The 23,505-nt window shown below is 42.7% G+C and overlaps 1 protein-coding gene across 1 annotated transcript in view; it reads left to right on the forward strand.

The window, feature by feature from the left end:
- LOC126103083 (otoferlin-like) overlaps window positions 1-23,505 on the forward strand; it is a 189,455-nt gene that overhangs the window by 63,857 nt on the left and 102,093 nt on the right. The window contains exon 4 of the mRNA XM_049912329.1: window positions 8,407-8,458. Coding sequence (XP_049768286.1) covers window positions 8,407-8,458 — 52 coding nt within the window. The remainder of the gene's footprint in view (window positions 1-8,406; window positions 8,459-23,505) is intronic.

A 23,505-nucleotide genomic window follows, 5' to 3' on the forward strand; every position in this document is an offset into this window, starting at 1 on the left:
GCCGTTCCACGATATATATGCTCTTTTTTGGTTATGATCCCATCAATGTCATACAAATATGGAATCGAAGAGTTCAGAAGGCCTTGCTTAGAGTATGTGGAATGTTTTTGGACCTCGGCGACTAGCACCCGTGAGGACATATATACTCCAGAATAAATTTTCACTCTGCAGCGGAAAGTGCGCTGCTTTGAAACTTTCCGGCAGACTGAAACAGTGTGGAGGACCGGGAGTCGAGCCTAGGAACCTATGACATTAACATAGTCCCAGTGCGGTGCACAGACTTTAATGTATCAGGAAATTTCGAATAAACGCATGTCATGCTGCAGACAGAAAGCTCCATTACGGTAAAAAATCTCTCAGACTGTGACTAAGTCATTTCTTCCCAATGTGCTTTACTCCGGGAGTGATAGTGAAAACATCTGTGGAGTTTGGACGATAGATATCGGCAGAAGTACAGCTGTGAGAACGCGTCGTGAGTCGTGCTTGGATAACTCAGTCGGCAGTGCACTTGTCTGCGAAAGGAAGCGCCCGGGTTCGAGTCCTAGTCTAGCACACAGTTTTAACCTACAAGGAAGTTTAAAGACACTCACTCATTAGAGCAGGTTGGTACAGCCACTGAATCGAAAAGTGGAGCCGGCCGCGGTGGCCGAGCGGGTCTACGCGCTTCAGTCCGGAACCGCCCGACTGCTACGGTCACAGGTTCGAATCCTGCCTCGGGCATGGATGTGTGTGATGTCCTTAGGTTAGTTACGTTTAAATAGTTCTAAGTTCTAGGGGACTGATGACCTCAGATGTTAAGTCCCATAGTGCTCGGAGCCATTTGAACCATCTGAATCGAAAAGTGGGCTTTTTTGCCACAACACATGTCCACAAGGAATGTGCAACGATATCTTTAGCCGTACGCACTTTTCGCAAGGTGACAATTATTGCAGCTTCCCTTGGCGTGTCAGCATAGAGAGACACGCCGACAATGGTTCTCCCGACAATAACACTAGAGACAGGAGTGGTATCACGACATCGTTTCAGTCGAGTAACGGTTCTGTGTACGACATCAAGCTGACGTATTATTTGTGTGGAGGCTTAGAAGAGAACGAATGTTGCCGCACTGAATGTCATACCTTTATGCAGTCTCAGCACTAGGTTCATATAGGCGGTAATTTGGACACCAGCCTCAACATTTGTGGGGGGCTAAAGGTGGTGGCTCTGCCTTATCTTCAGGGTCTGCGTGACGTTGTCTTCGAACAACATTACACACAATCGCTTGCTGCCCTTACGGTTCTGAGCTAGGATTGCCCAGATAATGTCATGCCACCACTTGTCAGCTGTTACTACTGACAGGGTGTGGTATGAACTTGAAACAACAGGGAAAGACATACATGTTTTCGTCACTCAAGCTCAGTTGGATTTGTTGCCCAGCCTGATAAGAGCCAGTGGCGCGTCCTCAATGCCCTGCAATCACTTACAAACATAATCGTGTATTGTTTTCTACTCTACTGTACACTGAGGTGACAAACGTCATGGGAAAGTGATATCCACATATACAGATGGCGGTAATATCGTATACGAGAGGTATAAAAGAGCAGCGCTTTGGCGGAGCTGTCATTTGTATTCGCGTGATTCATGTGAAAAAGATTCCGACGTGATTATTGCCGCACGACGGGAATTAACTGACTTTGAACGCGGAGTGGTAGTTGGGGCTAGGGGCATAGGACATTCCATTTCGGAAACGTTAGGAAATTCAATATACCAAGATCCATAGTGCCAAGTGTGTGCCGAAAACAGCCGGCCGCTGTGGCCGAGCGGTTCTGGGCGCTTCAGACCGGAACCGCGCGACTGCTACGGTCGCAGGTTCGAATCCTGCCTGGGGCATGGATGTGTGTGATGTCCTTAGGTTGGTTAGGTTTACGTAGTTCTGAGTTCTAGGGGACTGATGACCTCAGATGTTAAGTCCCATAGTGCTCAGAGCCATTTGAACGATTTTGCGCCAAGAATATGGTACACAATGTGGCGATCCCATGGCAGGGTGTGGTATTACCTTTCACCACAGAAAACGCAGTGGCAGACGGTCTTTACTAAACGAATGAGAGCAGTTTCGTTAGCGTAGAGTTGTCCGTGTTAAAAGACAAGCAACACTGCCCGAAATAGCCGCAGAAATGAATGTAGGACGTACGACGAACGTATCCGTTACGACAGTGTGGCGAAATGTGGTGTCAATGGGCTATGCAGCAAACGAACGACGCGAGTCCCTTTGCTGACAGCACGACATCACGTGCAACTCTTCTCCTGGGCTCGTGACCATTCCGGTTGGACCCTAGACGACGGTAAAACCGGGGATTGGTAGGATGAGCCCCGATTTCAGTTAAGAGCTGATGGTAGGGTTGGAGTATGGTGCAGACCCTAAGAAAGCGAACACAGGTTGTCATCAGGGCACTGTACAAACTGGTGATGACTCCATAGTGTGTGGACTGTGTTTACATGGAATGGGCTGGGTCCTCTGATCCAACTGAACCATCATTGACAGGAAATGGTTATGTTTGGCTACTTTGAGACTATCTCCAGCCATTCATGGACTTCGTGTTCCCATCAACAACGGAATTTTTATGGATGACAATGCTCCATGTCACCAGGCCAAAATTGATCACGATTGGTTGGAAGAACGTTCTGCACAACTCGAGTGAATCATTTGGTCACCCATATCGTCCGTACAAATCCCATCGCACATTTATAGGACACAATCGGGAGGTCACTAAGTGCACAAAATCCAGCACCGGCAACAATTTAGCAATTATGGACGGCTATAGAGGCGGCATGGTTCAATATTTGTTCAGGGGTCTTCTAACGACTTGAGTCCATGCTGCTTCGAGTTGCTGCACTACGCTGGGCAAAAGGAGATACTGCACGATATTAGGAGGTATTCCATGACTTCTGTAGCCGGCCGTTGTGGCCGAGCGGTTCTAGGCGCTTCAGTCCGGAACCGCGCGACTGCTACGGTCGCAGGTTCGAATCGTGCCTCGGGCATGGATGTGTGTGATGTTCAAAAATCAAATGTGTGTGAAATCTTATGGGACTTAACTGCTAAGGTTATCAGTCCCTAAGCTTACACACTACTTAACCTAAATTATCCTAAGGACAAACACACACACCCATGCCCGAGGGAGGACTCGAATCTCCGCCAGGACCAGCCGCACAGTCCATGACTGCAGCGCCCTAGACCGCTCGGCTAAACCTGCGCGGCTGTGTGTAATGTCCTTAGGTTAGTTAGGTTTAAGTAGTTTTAAGTTCTTGGGGACTGATAACCTCAGATGTTAAGTCCCATAGAGCTCAGAGCCATTTGAACCCATGACTTCTGTCACATCAGTGCACCATTAGTACTTTTTCGTTGTTTGCTTTCCTTCCTGGTGCTATAATATTAATAGCCTGTAGCGTATTTACTTAAAATGCGACTGGAGGATTGCATGTGGTGTCTAACGAAAGTGCATCACATGTAGATTGCAGTGTACGCTGCTCCGGTTAATGATGACATGAACGATCTGGAACAGCTTGATATCGATCTTGAACAGGGCTTGTATCCTAATTATGTGTTCTTCCTAGTATACAGTATACGCACAATAAGATAAGTTTCGTTGTTTTCTTTCCTGGTGCTGGTACTTTCATGGCCAGTAGTGTATTTTTCCGAGACACCACGCGACCTTAAAGCACTGGAAGTTTACTTGTAGGGTGTCCGGTTGTCATGGAAACATCACGACGTGAAAAATGCCGTGTACGTTATTCCGGTTAAGGTAATGAACGATCTGGAGCAGCATCTATGTAATCCCTGAGCAGTAGTTCGAGAGGATCTATGTAATCTATCAGCTTTGATGGTTCATGTTGAGGCACTGCTGAGGATACGCTACAGCTCTTGGCGAACACTTTGTGATTCTTCTGATGTGTAGTAAGTGTACGTCCCAGGAAGACCGATGCGACGCATTTCAAAGAATTGTTTGTTATATTTTTACCTTAACGCTCCTCCACCTCTTCCTCCTCTTCCTACACGCACACCCACACAAGTCCGTGCGATTTGTCAGCAGGTTACACGTGTATGAGCATGACAGAATGCACTTGTTTTGGTAAATTGCAGGTCGTAGCGATTGATCGCTGATCGATTGCATTCCCAGGCAACCTGAATGAACTGCGTGTGACGACCAGGCCATTGTGGTAATAAAGCTGTCTGGTTGCATCTCGTTTGTCTAGTTATTAAGCGTGATTGAGTAGTTTTATTTCGTTCCGCTGTGCCCGCGTTGGCTAAAAACTTAACATAAGAATTTATAATTATTCAGTTAGCACTAACCACTCTAAAAATGGTATTCAAACCGAAGTTGCTGCTTACATTGACGAGAAATCTAAAAATGAAAAGATTGAAATCATCATTAGCATTTTGAAGCTTTTGGTGCAGAAACAGAAATTCGTAGCTATAGTCACGAAACACAGGTCTCTATTTTCCTCCATGAGGTCCCAATAGTAACGACTGGCCGCCGTGTCATCCTCAGCCTACGGGCGTCACTGGATGCGGATATGGAGGGGCATGTGGTCAGCACACCGATCTCCCGGCCGTATGTCAGTTTACGAGACCGGAGCCGCTATTTCTCAGTCAAGTAGCTCCTCAGATTGCCTCACAAGGGCTGAGTGCACCCAGCTTGCCAACAGCGCTCGGCAGATCGGATGGTCACCCTAGCCCAGACGGACAGCGCTTAACTTCGGTGATCTGACGGGAACCGGTGTTAACACTGTGGCAAGGCCGTTGCCGGGCTCTATTTTAGTTATTCATAAAACTACTGGACGCTTTATTAAATTTTTAACTTTTAAGCAGAACGCGGCAATATTAAATGAGCTTTTTAATTGAAGCTTTTAGGGCATACCTAATCTACAGCTTTCCTTATGCTCTAGCCTCCCGTCACAAAATTTACGTCAAGAATTACGGAAACCAACAATGTTGCTACTAATAACATTCCTATACACACAACGAGATTGCAAAAACATTATATAAATACTTGCAGGTAAACTATGAAACTAATAAATGAAAAAAGAATTGGCGACTGAGATTTATACTAATGAGTCAAACATTATAACCACTTGCTTAATAACTTGTTTGTCCGACTTTTGAACGAAATACGTCACTGATTCAGCGTATCAGGGATTCTGCAGTTTGTTAGTAGGTTTGTGGAGGTTTGTGGAATTAGATGTCTACGCGTAGGTCGTGTAATTCGCGTAAATAACGGGCCACTGATTTGCGTATGCGGTGATGGTGCCCGTTAGCGACTCAGATGGCTTCCGTAGGATTTACGTCAGGAGAATACGATCGCCGAGACATCAACGTGAGTTCACTGTAATGCTCCTCAAACTATTGTAGAACGGTACTGGCTCTGAAAGACGGACACTTATACTGGTGAAAGAAACATAGCCGTCAAGGAAGACATCATGCATGAAAGGATGCAGGTGGTTCGCAGCTGTCAGCATATCTTGGGTTACTACCACAGGTCCCATGCAAGAGCAAGAGAATGTCTCCCATAGCGCAATACTGCTCCCATCAGCCTGTGTCCGTGTCGCGCTGTACGTTTTGAGCCGCCGTTCACCTCGATGACGGCGTTTGTGGAGACGACAGTTGACCTAGTGTGGCAAAAATGTCATTCACTCGAAGAGCCGAAGGATTCCATTGATCGACGGTCGAATCCCGATGGTCCCGTGGCACTGCAATCGTAATTGACGATGTCGCTGGATCAACTTGTTAACACGTAGGCGTGGTCTGCTGATCACATCCATGTTCAACAATGAACGATGAACGGTGTGCTCCGAAACACGTGCGCACACCAGCATGTGCTCTTTCGGCAGAGATGCCACAGAACAGCATCTATCCTACTTTACAGAGCAGACGTACCCCCGAATCCCACCTTCTGTGAAGAGTCGTGGACATCCAACCATTTAGCGGCTATTCATAGTTTCACTGGCCTATCTCTTTCTGTAGATGCTCACGACAATAGCAAGTGAAGGTTCGACCAGCTTCTCTGTTTTCGAGGTGTTCACAGGCTCTGCGTAATAATAATCTGCCCTTTGTCAAAGTAGCTTATCTCAATAGATTTCCCCATTTGCATCCCATATATTCGCAAGGGTGTTTCAGCGTCAGTGTCTACGCCGTTTACATACTTTTATTACCGCGTCACGTGTCCGCAACGCCATCACGTGGCATCTAACGTCACGTTGGGCAGCGGTCATAATGTTTTGGCTTATCAGTGTATTTGCGTAATATACTCTCTAAAGTACCCACAACACGCGTGGTCTCAATGAAAAACGTAAAGTATTCTGTTTTCCAAAGAAAAGAGGTACAAAATAAGTTCAATAAATTTTAACTCACGTTCTTCTGTTTTTACTAGGTCTACCCGGTCACGCTTTGATGTGGCTCAGTCTGTTTCAATGAAAAGAAAGAAAAGAGAAACCACACGTTTCTAATATGTATGGCAATTGGATATAGGTCCAAATCTCTTTCCCTCCCTTTTCTTCGTCCATCTCTTCCTCCTGCCCCTGCGATCTGTGCATCAGCTCCTCTCCCATTCTCTGTCCATCTTCTCCTGCCCCCTCCCCTCTCTCTCTCTTCATCTCCTCCTGTCCCCTCCCTCTCTCAGTCCATTAACTCCGCCCCTTTCTCTGTCCATCTGCTCCTCCCTCCTCTGTTTCCATCTCCTGCTGCCCATCTCTGTCCATCTCCTCCTTTCCGTATTCTATGTCCATTTTTCCCACTCCTCTGTCCATCTCCTCTACCCTCCTTCCCCCTCTCTCTGACTTTGAGGTTTGTTTAGTGTTACTGAAAACTCAGATTCTATAGTAGAATTCTAATAATAAACCAGTAAGTCATAAATACAACTTTACTGATTGCTAACAGCGTTTCACTATTATACGAGGGCAGTTCAATAAGTAATTCAACACATTTTTTTTCTCGGCCAATTTTGGTTGAAAAAACCGGAAATTTCTTGTGGAATATTTTGAAACATTCCCGCTTCGTCTCGTATAGTTTCATTGACTTCCGACAGGTGGAGCTGTTAAAATGGCGTCTGTAACGGATGTGCGTTGCAAACAACGGGCAGTGATCGAGTTTCTTTTGGCGGAAAACCAGGGCATCTCAGATATTCATAGGCGCTTGCAGAATGTCTACTGTGATCTGGCAGTGGACAAAAGCACGGTGAGTCGTTGGGCAAAGCGTGTGTCATCATCGCCGCAAGGTCAAGCAAGACTGTCTGATCTCCCGCGTGCGGGCCGGCCGTGCACAGCTGGTACCGTGCAGGCATACAGGCCCTCATTTCAAGGTGGCGTAAGGCCGTAGCATTGAATGGAGATTACGCTGAAAAATAGTGTTGTGTAGCTAAAAGATTGGGGAATAACCTGGTGTATTTCAATGCTGTTTCAGAAAAAAAATGTGTTGCATTACTTATTGAACTGCCCTCGTATTTGTTGTATATGTGCCTAAACGTTTATTACAGTAACGTGAAAAACTTTGAAGTAAATCAGAAAGGTACATTTTGAGATTTTTGGTAACGATGTTTTCCCTTCTAAATAGCTATCTAAAACACGCCTGTATTTGAATGCAACGTTGTGTCAAAATCTCAAAGGAATCAGTCAACAAGTTTCGGAGTTATACGATTTTGAACAAACTAACATTTACATTATTATTTGTGAACTGTCACTGCTGTCAAACATGGTAGTTCACTGGCCGTAGCAGAACCTCCCGAGACAGTGGCTTTCGAAATATTGTATTGTATTGTATGTTAACTGGGGACCTAGAAACGACGAAGAGGCTCTGTCCCCGCCGCAGCCGCAGTGGTCCGCAACCCCACGACGACTACTGCAGTCCACTTCACCCCTCCGCCGCCCCACACCGAACCCAGGGTTATTGTGCGGTTCGGCCCCCGGTGGACCCCCTAGGGAACGTCTCATACCAGACGAGTGTAGCCCCTATGTTTGCGTGGTAGAGTAATGGTGGTGTTCGCGTACATGGAGAACTTGTTTGCGCAGCAATCGCCGACATAGCGTAACTGAGGCGGAATAAGGGAAACCAGCCCGCATTCGCCGAGGCAGATGGAAAACCGCCTAAAAACCATCCACAGACTGGCCAACTCACCGGACCTCGACAGAAGTCCGCCTGGCGGATTCGTACCGAGGACTAGGCGCTCCTTCCCGCCCGGAAATTCGAAATATTGGCTGTAAATAACTAGAAAATCGCTCGTGTGTGGCTGGGTCGAAAAGAGAGCGCTATAACCTACTGACTTCGTTACGAATGTTGAGAAACGCCGTGGTGTTCCCACTGCTGTATTACTAAACCTGTATTTGACGGTGAGTGTGTGCCTACACGCCTGCAGTGTGGAGTGTGCTGCGCTGTTGCAGGCAGCTGCTGAGCGGCGGCTCGGGCAGTGGGCGGGAGCGCGCGCGCTACGAGGTGTGCGTGTTCCGCGGGGACGGGCTGTGGCGGCCGCCGCCGCCGCTGCTGCACATGGTGGCCGGCGCCTCGCCGCTGGACCCGCCGTCCCCGTACGTGCACGTCGCCTTCGCGGGCCTCTCAGTGAGTTGCCGCGGCCCATCACAAAGTGCCGTAAACCTTTAACGTGATGCTTACAACGGCAGAATACACTGGTTCAAATGGTTCTGAGCACTATGTGACTGAACTTCTGAGGTCATCAGTCGCCTAGAACTTAGAACTAATTAAACCTAACTAATCTACGGACATCACACACATCCAAACCTGAGGCAGGATTCGAACCTGCGACCGTAGTGGTCGCTCGGCTCCAGACTGTAGCGCCTAGAACCACACGGCCACTCCGGCCGGCCTCGGAATACACTTTCACCTGTTCAGCCTAGAAGTGGAAGAAGGGGGTATACATAGCTTCTTTTCCCATGAATCATCAGCTAATGGAACAAAAAATAGACACTGATAACATAGAGCAAAAAATGCCATCAAAAATCTAAAGCGTAGGCGCAGCGAGCTAACTATGAATGCTTAACGATACCGGACAAAACTTAGCCGCCCCCAGGACGTAGCACGCAAATACTATGAACCTTCACCTCCTGCTTCGATAATAGCTTCAATTAGACATTCAGTTGTAACCACTCTTTAGTGACTAGATCCTGTAGCGTTACCAAACTGCTGGAATGCTGATTGCTGTCTTTCACTCGCTCTTCCAAACAATCCAACACATTTATGAATATACACTACTGGCCATTAAAATTGCTACACCAAGAAGAAATGCAGATGATAAACGGGTATTCATTGGACAAATATATTATACTAGAACTGACATGTGATTAAATTTTCACGCAATTTGGGTGCATAGATCCTGAGAAATCATTACCCAGAACAACCACCTCTGGCCGTAATAACGGCCTTGATACGCCTGAGCATTGAGTCAAACAGAGCTTGGATGGTGTGTACAGGTACAGCTGCCCATGCAGCTTCAACACGATACCACAGTTCATCAAGAGTAGTGACTGGGGTATCGTGACGAGCCAATTGCTCGGCCACCACTGACCAGACGTTTTCAGTTGGTGAGACATCTGGAGAATGTGCTGGCCAGGGCAGCAGTCGAACATTTTCTGTATCCAGAAAAGCCCGTGCAGGATCTGCAACATGCAGTCTTGCATTATCCTACTGAAATGTAGGGTTTCGCAGGGATCGAATGAAGGGTAAAGCCACGGGTCGTAACACATCTGAAATGTAAGGTCCATTGTTCAAAGTGCCGTTAATGCGAACAAGAGGTGACCGAGACGTGTAACCAATGGCACCCCATACCATCACGCCGGGTGATACGCCAGTATGGCGATGACGAATACACACTTCCAATGTGCGTTAACCGCAATGTCGCCACACACGGATAGGACCATCATGATGCTGTAAACAATACCTGGATTCATCCGAAAAAATGACGTTTTGCCATTCGTGCACCCAGGTTCGTCCTTGAGTACACCATCGCAGGCACTCCTGGCTGTGATGCAGCGTCCAGGGTATCCGCAGCCATGGTCTCCGAGCAGATAGTCCATGCTGCTGCAAACGTCGTCGAATTGTTCGTGCAGATGGTTGTTGTCTTGCAAACATCCCCATCTGTTGACTCAGGGATCGAGACGTGGCTGCACGATCCGTTACAGCCATGCGGATAAGATGCCTGTCATCTCGACTACTAGTGATACGAGGCCGTTGGGATCCAGCACGGCGTTCAGTATTACTTTTCCGAACCCACCGATTCCATATTCTGCTAACGGTCATTGGATCTCGACCAACGCGAGCAGCAATGTCGCGATACGATAAACCGCAATTTCGATAGGCTACAATCCGACCTTTATCAAAGTCGGAAACGTGATGGTACGCACTACTCCTCCTTACACGAGGCGTCACAACAACGTTTCACCAGGCAACGCCGGTCAACTGCTGTTTGTGTATGAGAAATCGGATGGAAACTTTCCTCATGTCAGCACGTTGTAGGTGTCGCTACCGGCGCCAACCTTGTGTGAATGATCTGAAAAGCTATTCATTTGCATATCACAGCATCTTCTTCCTGTCGGTTAAATTTCGCGTCTGTAGCACGTCATTTTCGTGGTGTAGCAATTTTAATGGCCAGTAGTGTATTTATTACTGAGCTAATTCAGCCTTTAAAAGGTTGAGTCTCTTTAAACTTAAACTAAGAAATACAATTTCAGTAGCTGTTTCCATGCCGCTCTCTGTTGCTGTCTTCTGCCAGTTGAGGCCTCTGACTTTCTTCATCTCTTGATCCCAATTATCGTGTGATTTGCCTTATTGTCCTCGTCTCTCTCTGGGATGAGATACCGGGTAGTCGAGGTGCAATAGGATGCCTGACTCTGCGCTAACCACTAAAATACACGTAAAGCCCTGTGAAAACCCTGTTATCTTGGAAGAAAGGACAACACTTCGTCACCTAGGATGTTGTACTAAACATTCTCGTTCTCGTTCACAGCAGCCTGATTAAATGGACCCAAAAAATGGTACGAAAATCGGCGTCCAAAACATCATAAACCACTTTCGAACTTACATACATCCTTGACATTCTGCGAGTTAAGCGTCTGAGTGTGCTCTCGGTGTAACATGGTATTATTTGAAAAACAGGCAACCTCAAATCACTCACGAAATGGAAACCATAGCGAAGATTAAAAATGTTTGCAAGATTTAGCTGCACCTTCCAGCTACTTTTCTATATAGTGTCCGACGCGATTCATGTGAACTGAAATGAAACTCAGGGGAAGCCAATTACGGCCTGTGTTGTTGGTGATCAAATGCTTCCACTCGAAAACGTTGCAGGAGCGTCATCGTTGCTCCTGTAGTATGCGACCGAGAATTGTCATGAAGAAAGAGACGCATGACAGTTACGTTATGTGGACTTGCATGAACTCAGATGAAATCTCTCGGCGGGCACCCATACTTGGCGGGATACACTACTTTCTGGGCATCTATACGGGGGGATGCTAAGAATTGCAAAATGCGGCGTGACGCTATAGACTAGACACTGCACGACACATCTGCGTGAAGCTTCTCCGGATTTTCGCTGTGTTTTAATTTCGCGATCGATTTAAGGCTGAAAAATATAGTCCTCATAGTTTGTGGTTGTTTGGTTCATTGATGACGTGCAGCTTTACGTGCCTTTTCATCAATGGTTTTTCGCGAAGTATAGACCCCAAATGTGTATTGCACGCAATTTCTTTGGCAATGGCCACTCGGATATTGTTTGAGATGGACCTGCATTCACTGACGGCACCAATTCCTGTCGGGTTTGAAACCGATTGTCGGAGACTCTCTTCTCCTGTCCCTTTCGGTTATGGTCTTCTGCGTCCACTGTCATTAGGCTATGATAAATGGCTGCGAGTGGCAGACCATTTCTTACAGAACGCTGGACAACCCGCGTCGATACATCGACAAATCGGACGGCTTCATTCACGGCAAAGTCGTGATCACTTCCAAACACTACAGTTCCATTCTGTCGTTGTATTACGTCTCCACGTCGATTCATTTTACTGCGCTGATTCCACACAACCGACTGGTACCTACACGTCAGTTCACTGTCATGACTTACGTCGGAGATCAAAGTCACTTGACCGCCAAGTACTATTTCCGCACCATCTACAACGCTACAAACAGAACAGTGTGGCTTTTAATGGATGACTGATATTTTTCTCGGTGAGGCTACGTAACACATGTGTACAACATTCAATGTGTGACAATGTTATTCCTTGCATTTAGTTAGGACTGATGTGCTCGCATAAGAAACGTGATTCTCCCACGTACAGCATTCTTTATTTGTTTATGAAGCACTGGTCACCTCAGTACGTCGTCATGCACAGCTGCTAATCATCGTAATTCCATAACAGTAATAAGAAATCAGAAAATTTCAGCAGCTTACGAAAAAACGTCTAACTTCCTGCTACTCCGTTTCACTATACGCTTCTGGAACAAAATCCAGTATCCTGCGTCTAATCAAAAATAATCATGCATTCAATAGCAGTTAAAGCGTCACCTGTAATCACTAGCGTTGCTTCTCCATTGATATATCCTAGGTGCCTGCTTCCCACCAATGACGAGGCCGTTCGTTTATCAGCACTCTCTTAGCTTGGCTTATTTGATCTCTTTCTTTTTTCTTCCATCATCACTACATATTCTTTCGTTTTTATAAGAGTTCCGGCTGTGTTTTAATGTCTGGTAATATGGAGTGGTCTGACCGTAAATGAGTGATCTTAATCTGTGTTTCTGGTTAAATATAGCCAAAAATGATACTTGAATGTATTTAACTATTAATTCCTATTCCTTTTTTATCATATACACTGATGATGATGTCGTACCCCATAAGTGCAATGGCCTCTCTTTGGTTAATTAAAGTTGGAGGAATTCCTGCCATGTAGACAAGTAAAACAATTTCTGTACCCTGACGCAACGGAAACGAGCTGCACAGTATAGCCTTATGGAGTCGTACCCAATGTTTAGCAGTACTTCATATAATTTTCTTAATCTATTGCCTCATACATCTGTAAATGATATGCGAGATTTGAAGAAGAAAAGAGGATCTAAAACTTTGGATTTATTATAGTTACGCGTGTATCAAAGAAGTTTAACTGCGCAACAAACAACGTTCTTATATGCTGCTGTACCTTATGAAATACCGACTAGACAAAGTGATAGCACGGGGCGTGCCTCTATGGGAACAAGGGAAAGGATCTTACAAGTCTGTGCTGCAACAGAGATAAGCATTGATGAGTGCAAAGAACAGGAATGAAAACTGTTATGACTCATTCGCAGAAATTCGCAATGCTGATAAACTTAAAATTTCGTAACGGTTTGCACGGGACAAGAGCAGAGCGAGAGAAAAAAGTGATGTGAATTACAGTCATTGAAACAAGAGAATGTACACTCTGTCCAGTTTAAAACGGGGTGAAGTAGAGAATTTGGCCTACGACACACGTGGAAAATACTTAAGAAATTCGGAAAGAACTTAGTATGAAGAATTGGGACTGCTAACCAGTTCTGATCACGAACTAACGGTACGCCAGCACGCAATTGCACTGCGTCTCAGCATCAATGCTTCATGGTCCAAAAAAATGGCTCTGAGCACTATGGGACTTAACTGCTGAGGTCATCAGTCCCCTAGAACTTAGAACTACTTAAACCTAACTAACTTAAGGACATCACACACATCCATGCCCGAGGCAGGATTCGAACCTGCGACCGTAGCGGTCGCGCGGTTCCAGACTGTAGCGCCTAGAACCGCTTGGCCACTCCGGCCGGCCTTCATGGTACAGCTGCACAGTGTGTCCCCAAGGCCAACAGCACTCCAACACATACAGCCTGCACCACGTCCCGTCTTCCACTGCCACCGTTTGCTCCTCTACACCCGCAGAGGACACACTTTTTATGCACAGCTTCCGGCCAGTCGCAGCTCTAGCTTCCAGCCACAGTACGATGGCCCAATCGACTCGCTTCCAAAGCGCGCCCTGTAGATTCCTTGTTCGCCCATTTCAACGGATAGAATCTCTAGAAAGACATCGAAATTTCTACCGCGAACTTCTAGCAACCAGTGGAGACACACTCCTACAAATCCGTCGGGAAAAATAGTTCCACCGACAATCATTCTTCCCACGCACTATTAGCGGGTGGAACAGGGTTGGAGGGACCAGATAGTGGTACCAAAAGTACCCTCCGCTACACACCATTAGGTGGCTTGCGGACTAGGATGTAGATGTAAATGTTCCCAAGTTACGTACACCTCTACTTGGAGGGCTGGTGTCCTCTACCACCATCTCTCTCCTTGATCGTCGGTTCCTTCACCTGCATTCGAACGGTTCAGACCTCCATTTCTAAGCTTGGAGAGAGCAGAAAATTCTCCTTAGCGCACAGCCAATCTAAGAGAATGGATTTTATGCAAGAGATTTTATGCACATAATTTCCTCCAGGCGTTAGTCAAGTAGAAAATGATAAAGGTGGCATACGAAAGTGATAAAATACGATATCCAATTGGTAGTTACACTCAAATCAAAGATGTACTCAAATAAATGGACGTCTTTTAATTACATGAGCTGACTGTCGTTAAAGTTACTCTGCTCTCCATTTCACTAATTAACTTCTACATATTTGATTCTCTCGATATTGCTGCAATGCCTTTCTACTTTTTTCAGTTATTATTATCATCTGACAGTATTATTACTGCATGCATCTAATTTTCTATGCACATTGCAGTGTCAACACTAAAGAAAACTTCTTATGAATTCTTGGCTAGATATAACAGAGGGCGTGAACATCCTGGACTTGCCAGGTAAAATGAATGAACAAATAAACATCACGTCTTCCAGCGACTGTACAGTGGTTTGTGCGGTACATGAAAGATGAACCAAGTCCACCTCTCGCCACTTACTCCTGCAACTTCAACTAGGTAGCAACATAAAGACGCAGAACGCACATAACCTACCCTTAACGCCAAGTTTACGCTTAACTGCATGCAGAATGCAATACCGTTATAAATTGGCAATTCACGGACGTACTAAAGAAAAAGTGTGTAGATGAAATTATACTGTGCGTGGACATCGTTACACACTAATGGAATGGAAATAAAGGTAGACATCAAATTCAATACTCAGTTTGTTACCAATGTAATCTTTGACACTTTCATTCCTGTGCTCGTCGCAATTTGAACATGGGAAGTTGTGCACATCGTCGCGTCCTATTGTGATCTTTTTTATTTTATTTTACGAGTGCGCTAAGGTGAAATATGTAAGACAAACACTGGAATTTTTCAAAAATATTTGTTGGATACGTGGCAAAAGATCCTTGTACAGATAAATTCGTGTCGTTTACAGTGTTCAGAATCTCATAATGATGACCATCATTTCATTTACCTCATGAGCCAAGCATGCAGGCCTCTCCTGATCCGTCAGGTCACCTATTTCTTTGTCTTTTTTGGTATTCTGTGACTTAGTTTGGTAGCCGTTAATTGGCCATCCGACGAACATATTTGGGCCAGTTTGTCCCAGTATATTTTGATTTTTGTTAATATTGAAAAGCTCTCCAATTCTATTGTCATGTCTTCGTTGCGGATGGAATTCAGTCTGTTACTTATGTAACTTTATTTCGTAATGATACAATAAACTTAAAGATTACGTTGAATGAAGTCTGATCTGTGGAATGGATACAGAACTCGGATTGTCGTGTTGCGTGTTGTAACTGCACGTGGTGTGTTTACTCTGGGTTATTGTTAGCAAAATTTTACACGAATCGATTGGGCAATGCAACTCCCAATACCAATAACGAAATACAGTCACTACAAAATACATCCAGACCCCTAGGCACTGAATCATCTGGCCCTGTTCAAAACTGATAACTTTGGTCCCTGTGCACGTAATAAATAAATTAAATTATATTACCTCTAGAGCAGCAACGGCGGAACGCGATATATTCTATTCTGGTCTCCCATAAAAAAATGTAAATACTAGCTACAGGCTCAGTAATGTGCAATGCTGGCCATAATACTTGAAGTGCATATGAAATTCATTTGGCTGATAAACGAGAACATTTAAGAAAATCCAACTTCTTTCAAACATATATGACCTGAACTGGGAGGCGGTACTGATTATGGTGAATTACTAACACTCAGTATTTTTTTCAGAAAAATTATATTGCCAGTTAAAACATCTACAATTGAAGTTACATTACTCACAATTGATTCACAAAAAATGAGATTTAAGCAGAAAATATTATCTAACTTTATTAATCCAACATAAATGCAAATCATCAAATTGCACATAGCTCTGTTAACAAATCTTAAAAGCATTACAAAAGTGAAATATTCAACTAGCCCTTTTGTCAAAACCGTTTACGTACATTCTGGGGTTACTTAATAATTACAAATTATCACCCAACTCATCTATACTAACGCGCTGGCAAAAACAGAAATCTTAATTATTTAACATGTTTACCTTGTTTGCATGCAGACTTCTGCTTCCATATTCAACAATATTGACATACCTACATTAATCTAACGCTTGGTGGCTTCTCACAGCACACCACAAAAACGGCCTACTCCATCATCCTTTCCCCACAGACAGCTACCTACAAGTGTGCGCCAAGCACTCTCTTACTCCTACATTAGCAGTACACTATCTTTGGCTCTGCGATCGCGCATAGTCAGCGATCCGCATTATCGAGCCTATCAGAGACGTTCACTGTTTATAGTATACTAATTGCAACTTAATTTATTAATATTCTTATCTTATTCTGGTGCCACATACAAGTTGCGCCAGTATACTCCTTTCACAACCCTCCAGTTGGATCTAACAAATTTGACACACATTTGGAAGCAACTTGTACAACAAATTTGTGGTAAATTTATCTAACTCTATAGCATCATTAAAATCGAAAGAATTTCTAGTGCTCAGGTGCACTAGTATAAATCATAATAATGTTATTATCTGAGTTAATTGTCTCGTAAACAAGGTTGCTGGCAAATGCTCTTAAATCATGAAAGCAGAATCAGTATACAATCACAATCCTCAAAATAATGGTACAGGGTTGGGCAAACGAGAGGAAGAATCATGGCTGAAGTCTAGGATCATGTTGCAGTGACTGCATCATAACGTCCATTTCTTTTCGTTTTGTGCAGGTTCAACAACTAAGTAGTGACCAATGCGTATTGCATTCAGTTTATTAATACATCTGAACTCTGTATTATTTTCCTCAGTCATGGGGAGAGATACAAAAGGCACTCGGCAACAGATTGCCAACGACTGTAGTTGACGATTACCATAATATCAGTAACGTGATGACCATAATCATCACTGCTCTTCATAGTAGAGATTCTTCTGAAATCCAAATAGCATATATAGTAACTTACATTGAAGTGAGAATACCAGCAGTAAATTGCTCCAATACCATGAACAGAGGTAGGAGAGTGGATAATGGTAGGTATAAAAAAGTAGCAAAGGTAAGGTAGTGGAACATGACCACATATACCTATGTCGATATCGAGTAAATTATCTAACCAGAAAAAGTTCAGTATTCTAGTGCAGTTACAAACTGGATGAAGCAAGAAGGCTTTACATCAGAGTGAATAGTCAAAATTGGAAGTGAACTCTGAATAAGATAATATCAATAATATTATATCAGGCTGTTAATCAGACATAGAATAACCTAACTTTACACAGAACGTCACAGGTTCATAGCATTATACTCTGACTCTTAGTGGCCAAGTATACGCAATGTTAAGAAAACCTAACAGTAAAAATCAAGAATTCAATGGCTCCAGGTGGCCTTGTACTTGGAATACATGCAAATCTTAATATCTAAAACAACTGTACAGATAACTTGAATCAGATTCTCGAAGCGGCCTTTCTACATACATATATGCTAATCTGAATAGCTATAAAATGATTGGGGCGGCAAGTGGCCTAGCACATAAAATACATGCAAATCTTAATATCTATAGCAATTATAGAGAAAATATCAATCAGGGGCTCCAAGTGGCCTTTTTAAATTCATAAATGCTGATCTTAGTAGCTATAAAATGTTACACACATTATATTTGTTGCTCAAAGTGGCCTAGTTTTACATGAAATAATTGCTGACCTTAATAACTAAAAGTGACAAAAATCTTCTTTGAGGCTCACAGTGGCCTGGTTTCACATGAAATAAATTCTGGCCTTAATAGCAAATGTGACAGATACATCTCAAGTGGCCTAGTTTTACATCACATAAACATCATAGCTGAGAAAGTATGATAAAATATCATTTACCTGTAAGTTTATATGGCACTCAAAGGCCTACGCGTGATTCATAATGAGAATTTGTATCTCTGCATGGCTTTCTACAAGAACAAAGTGCATAAATAGCACTATTATATAAAAGCATGGCTCTGTATGGCCTGTATGAGTACATATTAGACAAATAGCGCCATAAAAATCAAAGCATGGCATTGTATAAGTAAAGACACAATATTTATAGGTTGTGTAGCATCCTCAGGTCTTCATAAAACTATATATTAAATGACCTATATCTCTAACAATGTGCATATCTACAGGGAAGGATATAGGAATGATTGGTAAGGGCAGTGCACTTTATGTGTAAAGAAAATGATTAAGAGTCAATCATCATTTGTCTTGAGTCAAAAACTGCTATTGCCAAAGCACAGGAAAACTGAGATTATAGTATATGCAAGCTTAAAGATCGCAGTACTAAGTTTCAAATGGCTCAAATTGCTCTGAGCACTATGGGACTTAACAACTGAGGTCATCAGTCCCCTAGAACATAGAACTACTTAAACCTAAGTAACCTAAGAGCATCACACGCATGCATGCCCGAGGCAGGATTCGAACCTGCGACCGTAGCGGTCTGAAGTGCCTAGAGCCGCTCGGCCAGCAGTACTAAGTGTAATATACCTTAGTGACTAGGAAAATTTAACGTATCATAGTACATCAAGAGATAAATATGCAAAGATGAGGGTGAACCGCAGAAATAATGGAAGCTGTAAATGTGATTAGTAACCTGAAAAAAAAGGAAGTCATGCATGGTAACATGAGAAGGCGGTATCATAAGCAATCTCACAAGAAATGGAGAAAAAAAATGTTTTTAGATGTAAAGCTACTGTGATAGTCTCCCACAAACATCTTCAACTATTTGGTGCAAAGTATAACAGATTTTCCTACAAAGGACACAGTTTACACAAAATATGTATTAGCATGATACAATGTCATTATAGAAAAACCATCAATATATCATTATAATTCTCATTATTGAAGTGCAGCTTAGTGCATGAACACTCATTAAAAATCATTATTCCATAAAATTTGGTGCAACACATGGCATGAACACTCAGTAAATAATCTAACAATACTTTTATATGTAACATAAAATGGGGTTACTCAACAATTAAAAATTATCACCCAACTCATCTATACTAACACGCTGGCAAAAACAGAAATCATAATTATTTAACATGTTTGCTTTGGTTTCATGAAGACTTCTGCTTCCATGTTCAACAATATTGATATACCTACATTAATCTAACTCTTGGTGGCTTCACATAACACACGCCAAAAAGTGCCTACTCCATCGTCTTTTCCTCACGGACAGCTACCTACAACTGTGCGCCAAGAGCTCTTTTCCTCCAACACTAGCAGTACAGTATCTTTGGCTGTGTGGTGACGCATAGTTAGCGATCCGCATTATCGAGCCTATCAGAGACATTCATCATTTATAGTATACTAGTTTCATTTTAAATTATTAATATTTTTATCTTATTCTGGTGCCACATATAAGTGTGCGCCAATATACTCATTTCACTTGATTCGTGTGATTCGTGTCCGGCTCCTGTCGTAGGCTTTCGCTGTCATACAGAAGGATTAGAACATCCGCTGCCTTGTAGTATTTCATCTTGATATCAGGGAGCACGATTTTCTACAGTATCCTAAACATACTGTGTATTACTGAAAAACTAAGTCCCTCTCGATTTCTAGGTCTCACCCGTTTGTAGTAAAGCATCATAGGTAATTCAGTGGCACAAGTTGCACCCTCATCTGACATTACAATTATTTTAGACTTTACGGTCTCTTTGGCTGAATCATCTAAAATAATTTAGCTTTAACTATAAAGGATTACAACAACTTGCATCAGGTGGTCTAGAAAATGCTTACAATCAGGTATTTCCTACTGTCTGCTTTGTTTCACCCTGTTCTATTTCCTTTGTATAGTAGATGAATGCAATGAGCGTTTCCAGATTAACTGCAGCGCTTGTATGGTAAAAATAGCATCTAAGTATGAGTTTCCTTTATGGAGACACATCTCTGTGAGGTGTTATGCAGAGGTCTACGTTTTAAACAATGGCATCCATATTTTGTATTTATAAATTGCTCACGTCTGTACCAGCGAAGTTTCTAATTTCTTGTCTTTTAGTGCGTCCTCAGGTCTTTCCAATTTTATGGTGTTTACGCTGTGATCTTTAGTCTAGAATCTAGACTGTGTCTTCGACTATTTATTTCTCACTGTGATCATACAACAAGATTTGGTAGTGTTTTTCCCACTCGGTACTATCAGTCACATTGATCTGAGCCGTTGCCATCTCGTCTTTGATAGGGCGTTTAAGAATTTTGGCTGCTCGTTCATGCCTGCCATATACATCATTTTCAGTACCAGCAATATATATCTTATAGCTTCCTCTCTGCAGCTTTTTTTCCCCCACACCATCGTTTTGTGATGACCTGTTCCTTGGGATGGTGTTCGTCCTTCTTGTTGAAGAAAGCGTTTGTGATTTTTAAACTGTTAAGAGTTTCAAAGGCTCAAAGTTCCAACCTGTTTTCGTTTAATGTTTGCTTCCCTTGGCTGCCTGCCTCGCACAGCACAACCTTTTTCAAGAATTACGTGATTGTGCCGAATCGTAGAGTTATTTGTTTTCTGTAGTGTCTTATAAAATTTATCGTTTTCCATCTATTTTACCTACTTCAGTGGCACATACTGCTGTGAGTGTAAGTTCCCTCCAATTTATAACGACCATACTCTCGCTATTCTATTCGTAATTAGTGTCCCCTTACTGTCTTTCTTTAGAATTGTGAGGTAACGCCTGTTAAGCCACATGACCTTGCCAGAACCTTGACTGTCAATCGTAACACATGAAGCTGCAGGGGAGCGAGGGGCTTGTTGTAACAGTTTTCATGAAAACTAATATATCTTGAAATCCATTGATGAAATTGCTACTAAATAAAGATGAATGGATGCTGTAACTCTTCCTCCACCAAATCAAGTAAAAATAATACATTAACTATTGGTCATTATTTTACAATCAATTATTTGCTAGAGGAAGGGTGGTGTTACAGCTTACCTCGTGCTTGGGGCAAGTTGTAACGTCTACCGGCGCAAGTAGTAACGACAAAAAAAACAATAATACCTCTAAACATTTATTCTTTGTTTATTGTTAACAAAATTGACTTCTTTCTAAAGTAGGTATTATGTAATTCTTATCAAAAATCAACTTAAATACCTTTTAAGTAATCAACACTTAAAAAATTAAGTAATTAACAGTTTTATTATTAATTATCTCTTTTTAATATCTGTCTAACAAAGTATTGCACTTATATACGAATCAACATTTGGTGAGTTTCATTATAATTAAATTCAGTCTACATATGAGCTACAATTAATACAAATAAAAGATATAATGTCTCCTGTAACACATCCTACATGTACCTATATCTTACAAATGCAAAACTCGACCCAATCTTCTTTATTTGAATCTGTGTAAACGTCACCACATACCAGACAATACCACTCTTCTGATTCAGATTCTGAATCTGAACATAAAATATTTTTTTTAGCTCTGTCCACTCCAGTTTTATGTTTTGTTGATTTGCCTTTGGCTTTCCCTTTCCCCTTTCCTTTACCTTTTCCTTTAATTTTGTCATCTTTTTTTCTGTTTTTTCTTCAATTTTTCCTAATATTCCTTTTGTAAAGCTTCTATTTCAGGAGTGTCCGTCAATAATGTAGATTTTCTTTTGCGTCTGCTACTTGTATTAGTTTTTCTTGGTGGCGTCTTTGGTACAGGTCTAATCTTCGATGGCGAAAGAGGTTTTTGTAGACTGGAGCAACCCGGAAGTGGTTCGTTCGCAGTTTCGATTTGGCTTATAATTTCCGTGGTGCTGATATCTAATTCAGGGGCACAGTCTAATAGTTCTGGATTTTCAAGATTCAATGTAAATTTTCTGTGTCATTTACGACATCTGGCTCTTGTGTAGGATCTGGGCGATCAGTAACATAAGATGGCGCAAAGTCGGATTCTTGGAAAATATCAGCGTTCAAAGGCTACACACCTGAAGCTTTAAGTCCACTCATAATATTAGCAGGGTTTAAGGTATATGGTAACGACTCTTTCACAATACCTGGGATGTCATATATAGTCATCGTTTCCCCCGGATTGCTGTGCCCTATTTATGTAATTTTTAAAAGGGCCGTACAATCCTACGTCTAAAGGTTGCAAATTGTGGGAGCAGTGCGGGGGAAACGATAACACGATGACATTTTCTTTGGCTTTTTCAACAACTCCAATATATACGTGTGAGTTATGGTTATCAAGTAGCAACAGAACTGTCTCTTCCTTGGTGGGTTTGGCGTGTTCGATAAAATGATCAATAAAAATTATAAATTCTTTTTCGGTCATCCATCCAGAGGAATTATCAGCTCCAATGCAATCTGGAGGTCCATCACGAATAAACATTTCAGAATACTTGAGCCTGGGAAAAACGAACATCGGTGAGATAAAATTACCCGCAGCGTTAGAGCCACAAGCAAGTGTTACAAGAGTTCCCCTCTCAGTCGATTTGATAGCTCCAATTTGCTTTTGGCCACGAGCGGCTACTATTTACTTAAAGTTTTGAACCGTTGTGAACCCTGTTTCATCAACGTTCCATATTCGACAAACATTAAACTTGATATTTTTGGAGAAGTCGTTGATATATTACAAAGAATAAATTAGCGTTAGTCTTACTGAACGACGTCACTCGACTTAAAGACGTCGCTTCTGGTGTTCTTAAAGATAACTGTGGATTCTGCGCATAAAATTTTGGAACCAGTCAGTACCAGCCATGTTATTTTGATGCCAAGGAGGAGGAATGTTTTTAGCAATAAGCTGCACACCGCACTGGTAAGCTAATTTCCTTACTTCTATAGGAAGTAGTCCAAAATATATTTCGGCGCACTTGAGTAGGTAGGAAGATATCTTACCATCTTCTTCTGCAGTAAATACTTGTCTAGGCTTAACATAACCAACTCGTAAACATTTATTATTCTTCTTTTTCTTTACGTATCAATAAAGAGAGACGTGGCATAATCCGAAAGTCTCACTAGCTTTCCAAATACTGCATTTTTTGTCTACAACTTCAGCTGCCGCTAACTCGTACACTTCTTGGCTTTGTTTTGCCCGCTCTGACTTTCTTTTATACAGCCTCGTTCTAGAGGAAAGGAAAAAA

Source organism: Schistocerca cancellata, chromosome 1 (genome assembly GCF_023864275.1).
Source record: "Schistocerca cancellata isolate TAMUIC-IGC-003103 chromosome 1, iqSchCanc2.1, whole genome shotgun sequence".
NCBI classification, from domain to species: Eukaryota; Metazoa; Arthropoda; class Insecta; order Orthoptera; family Acrididae; genus Schistocerca; species Schistocerca cancellata.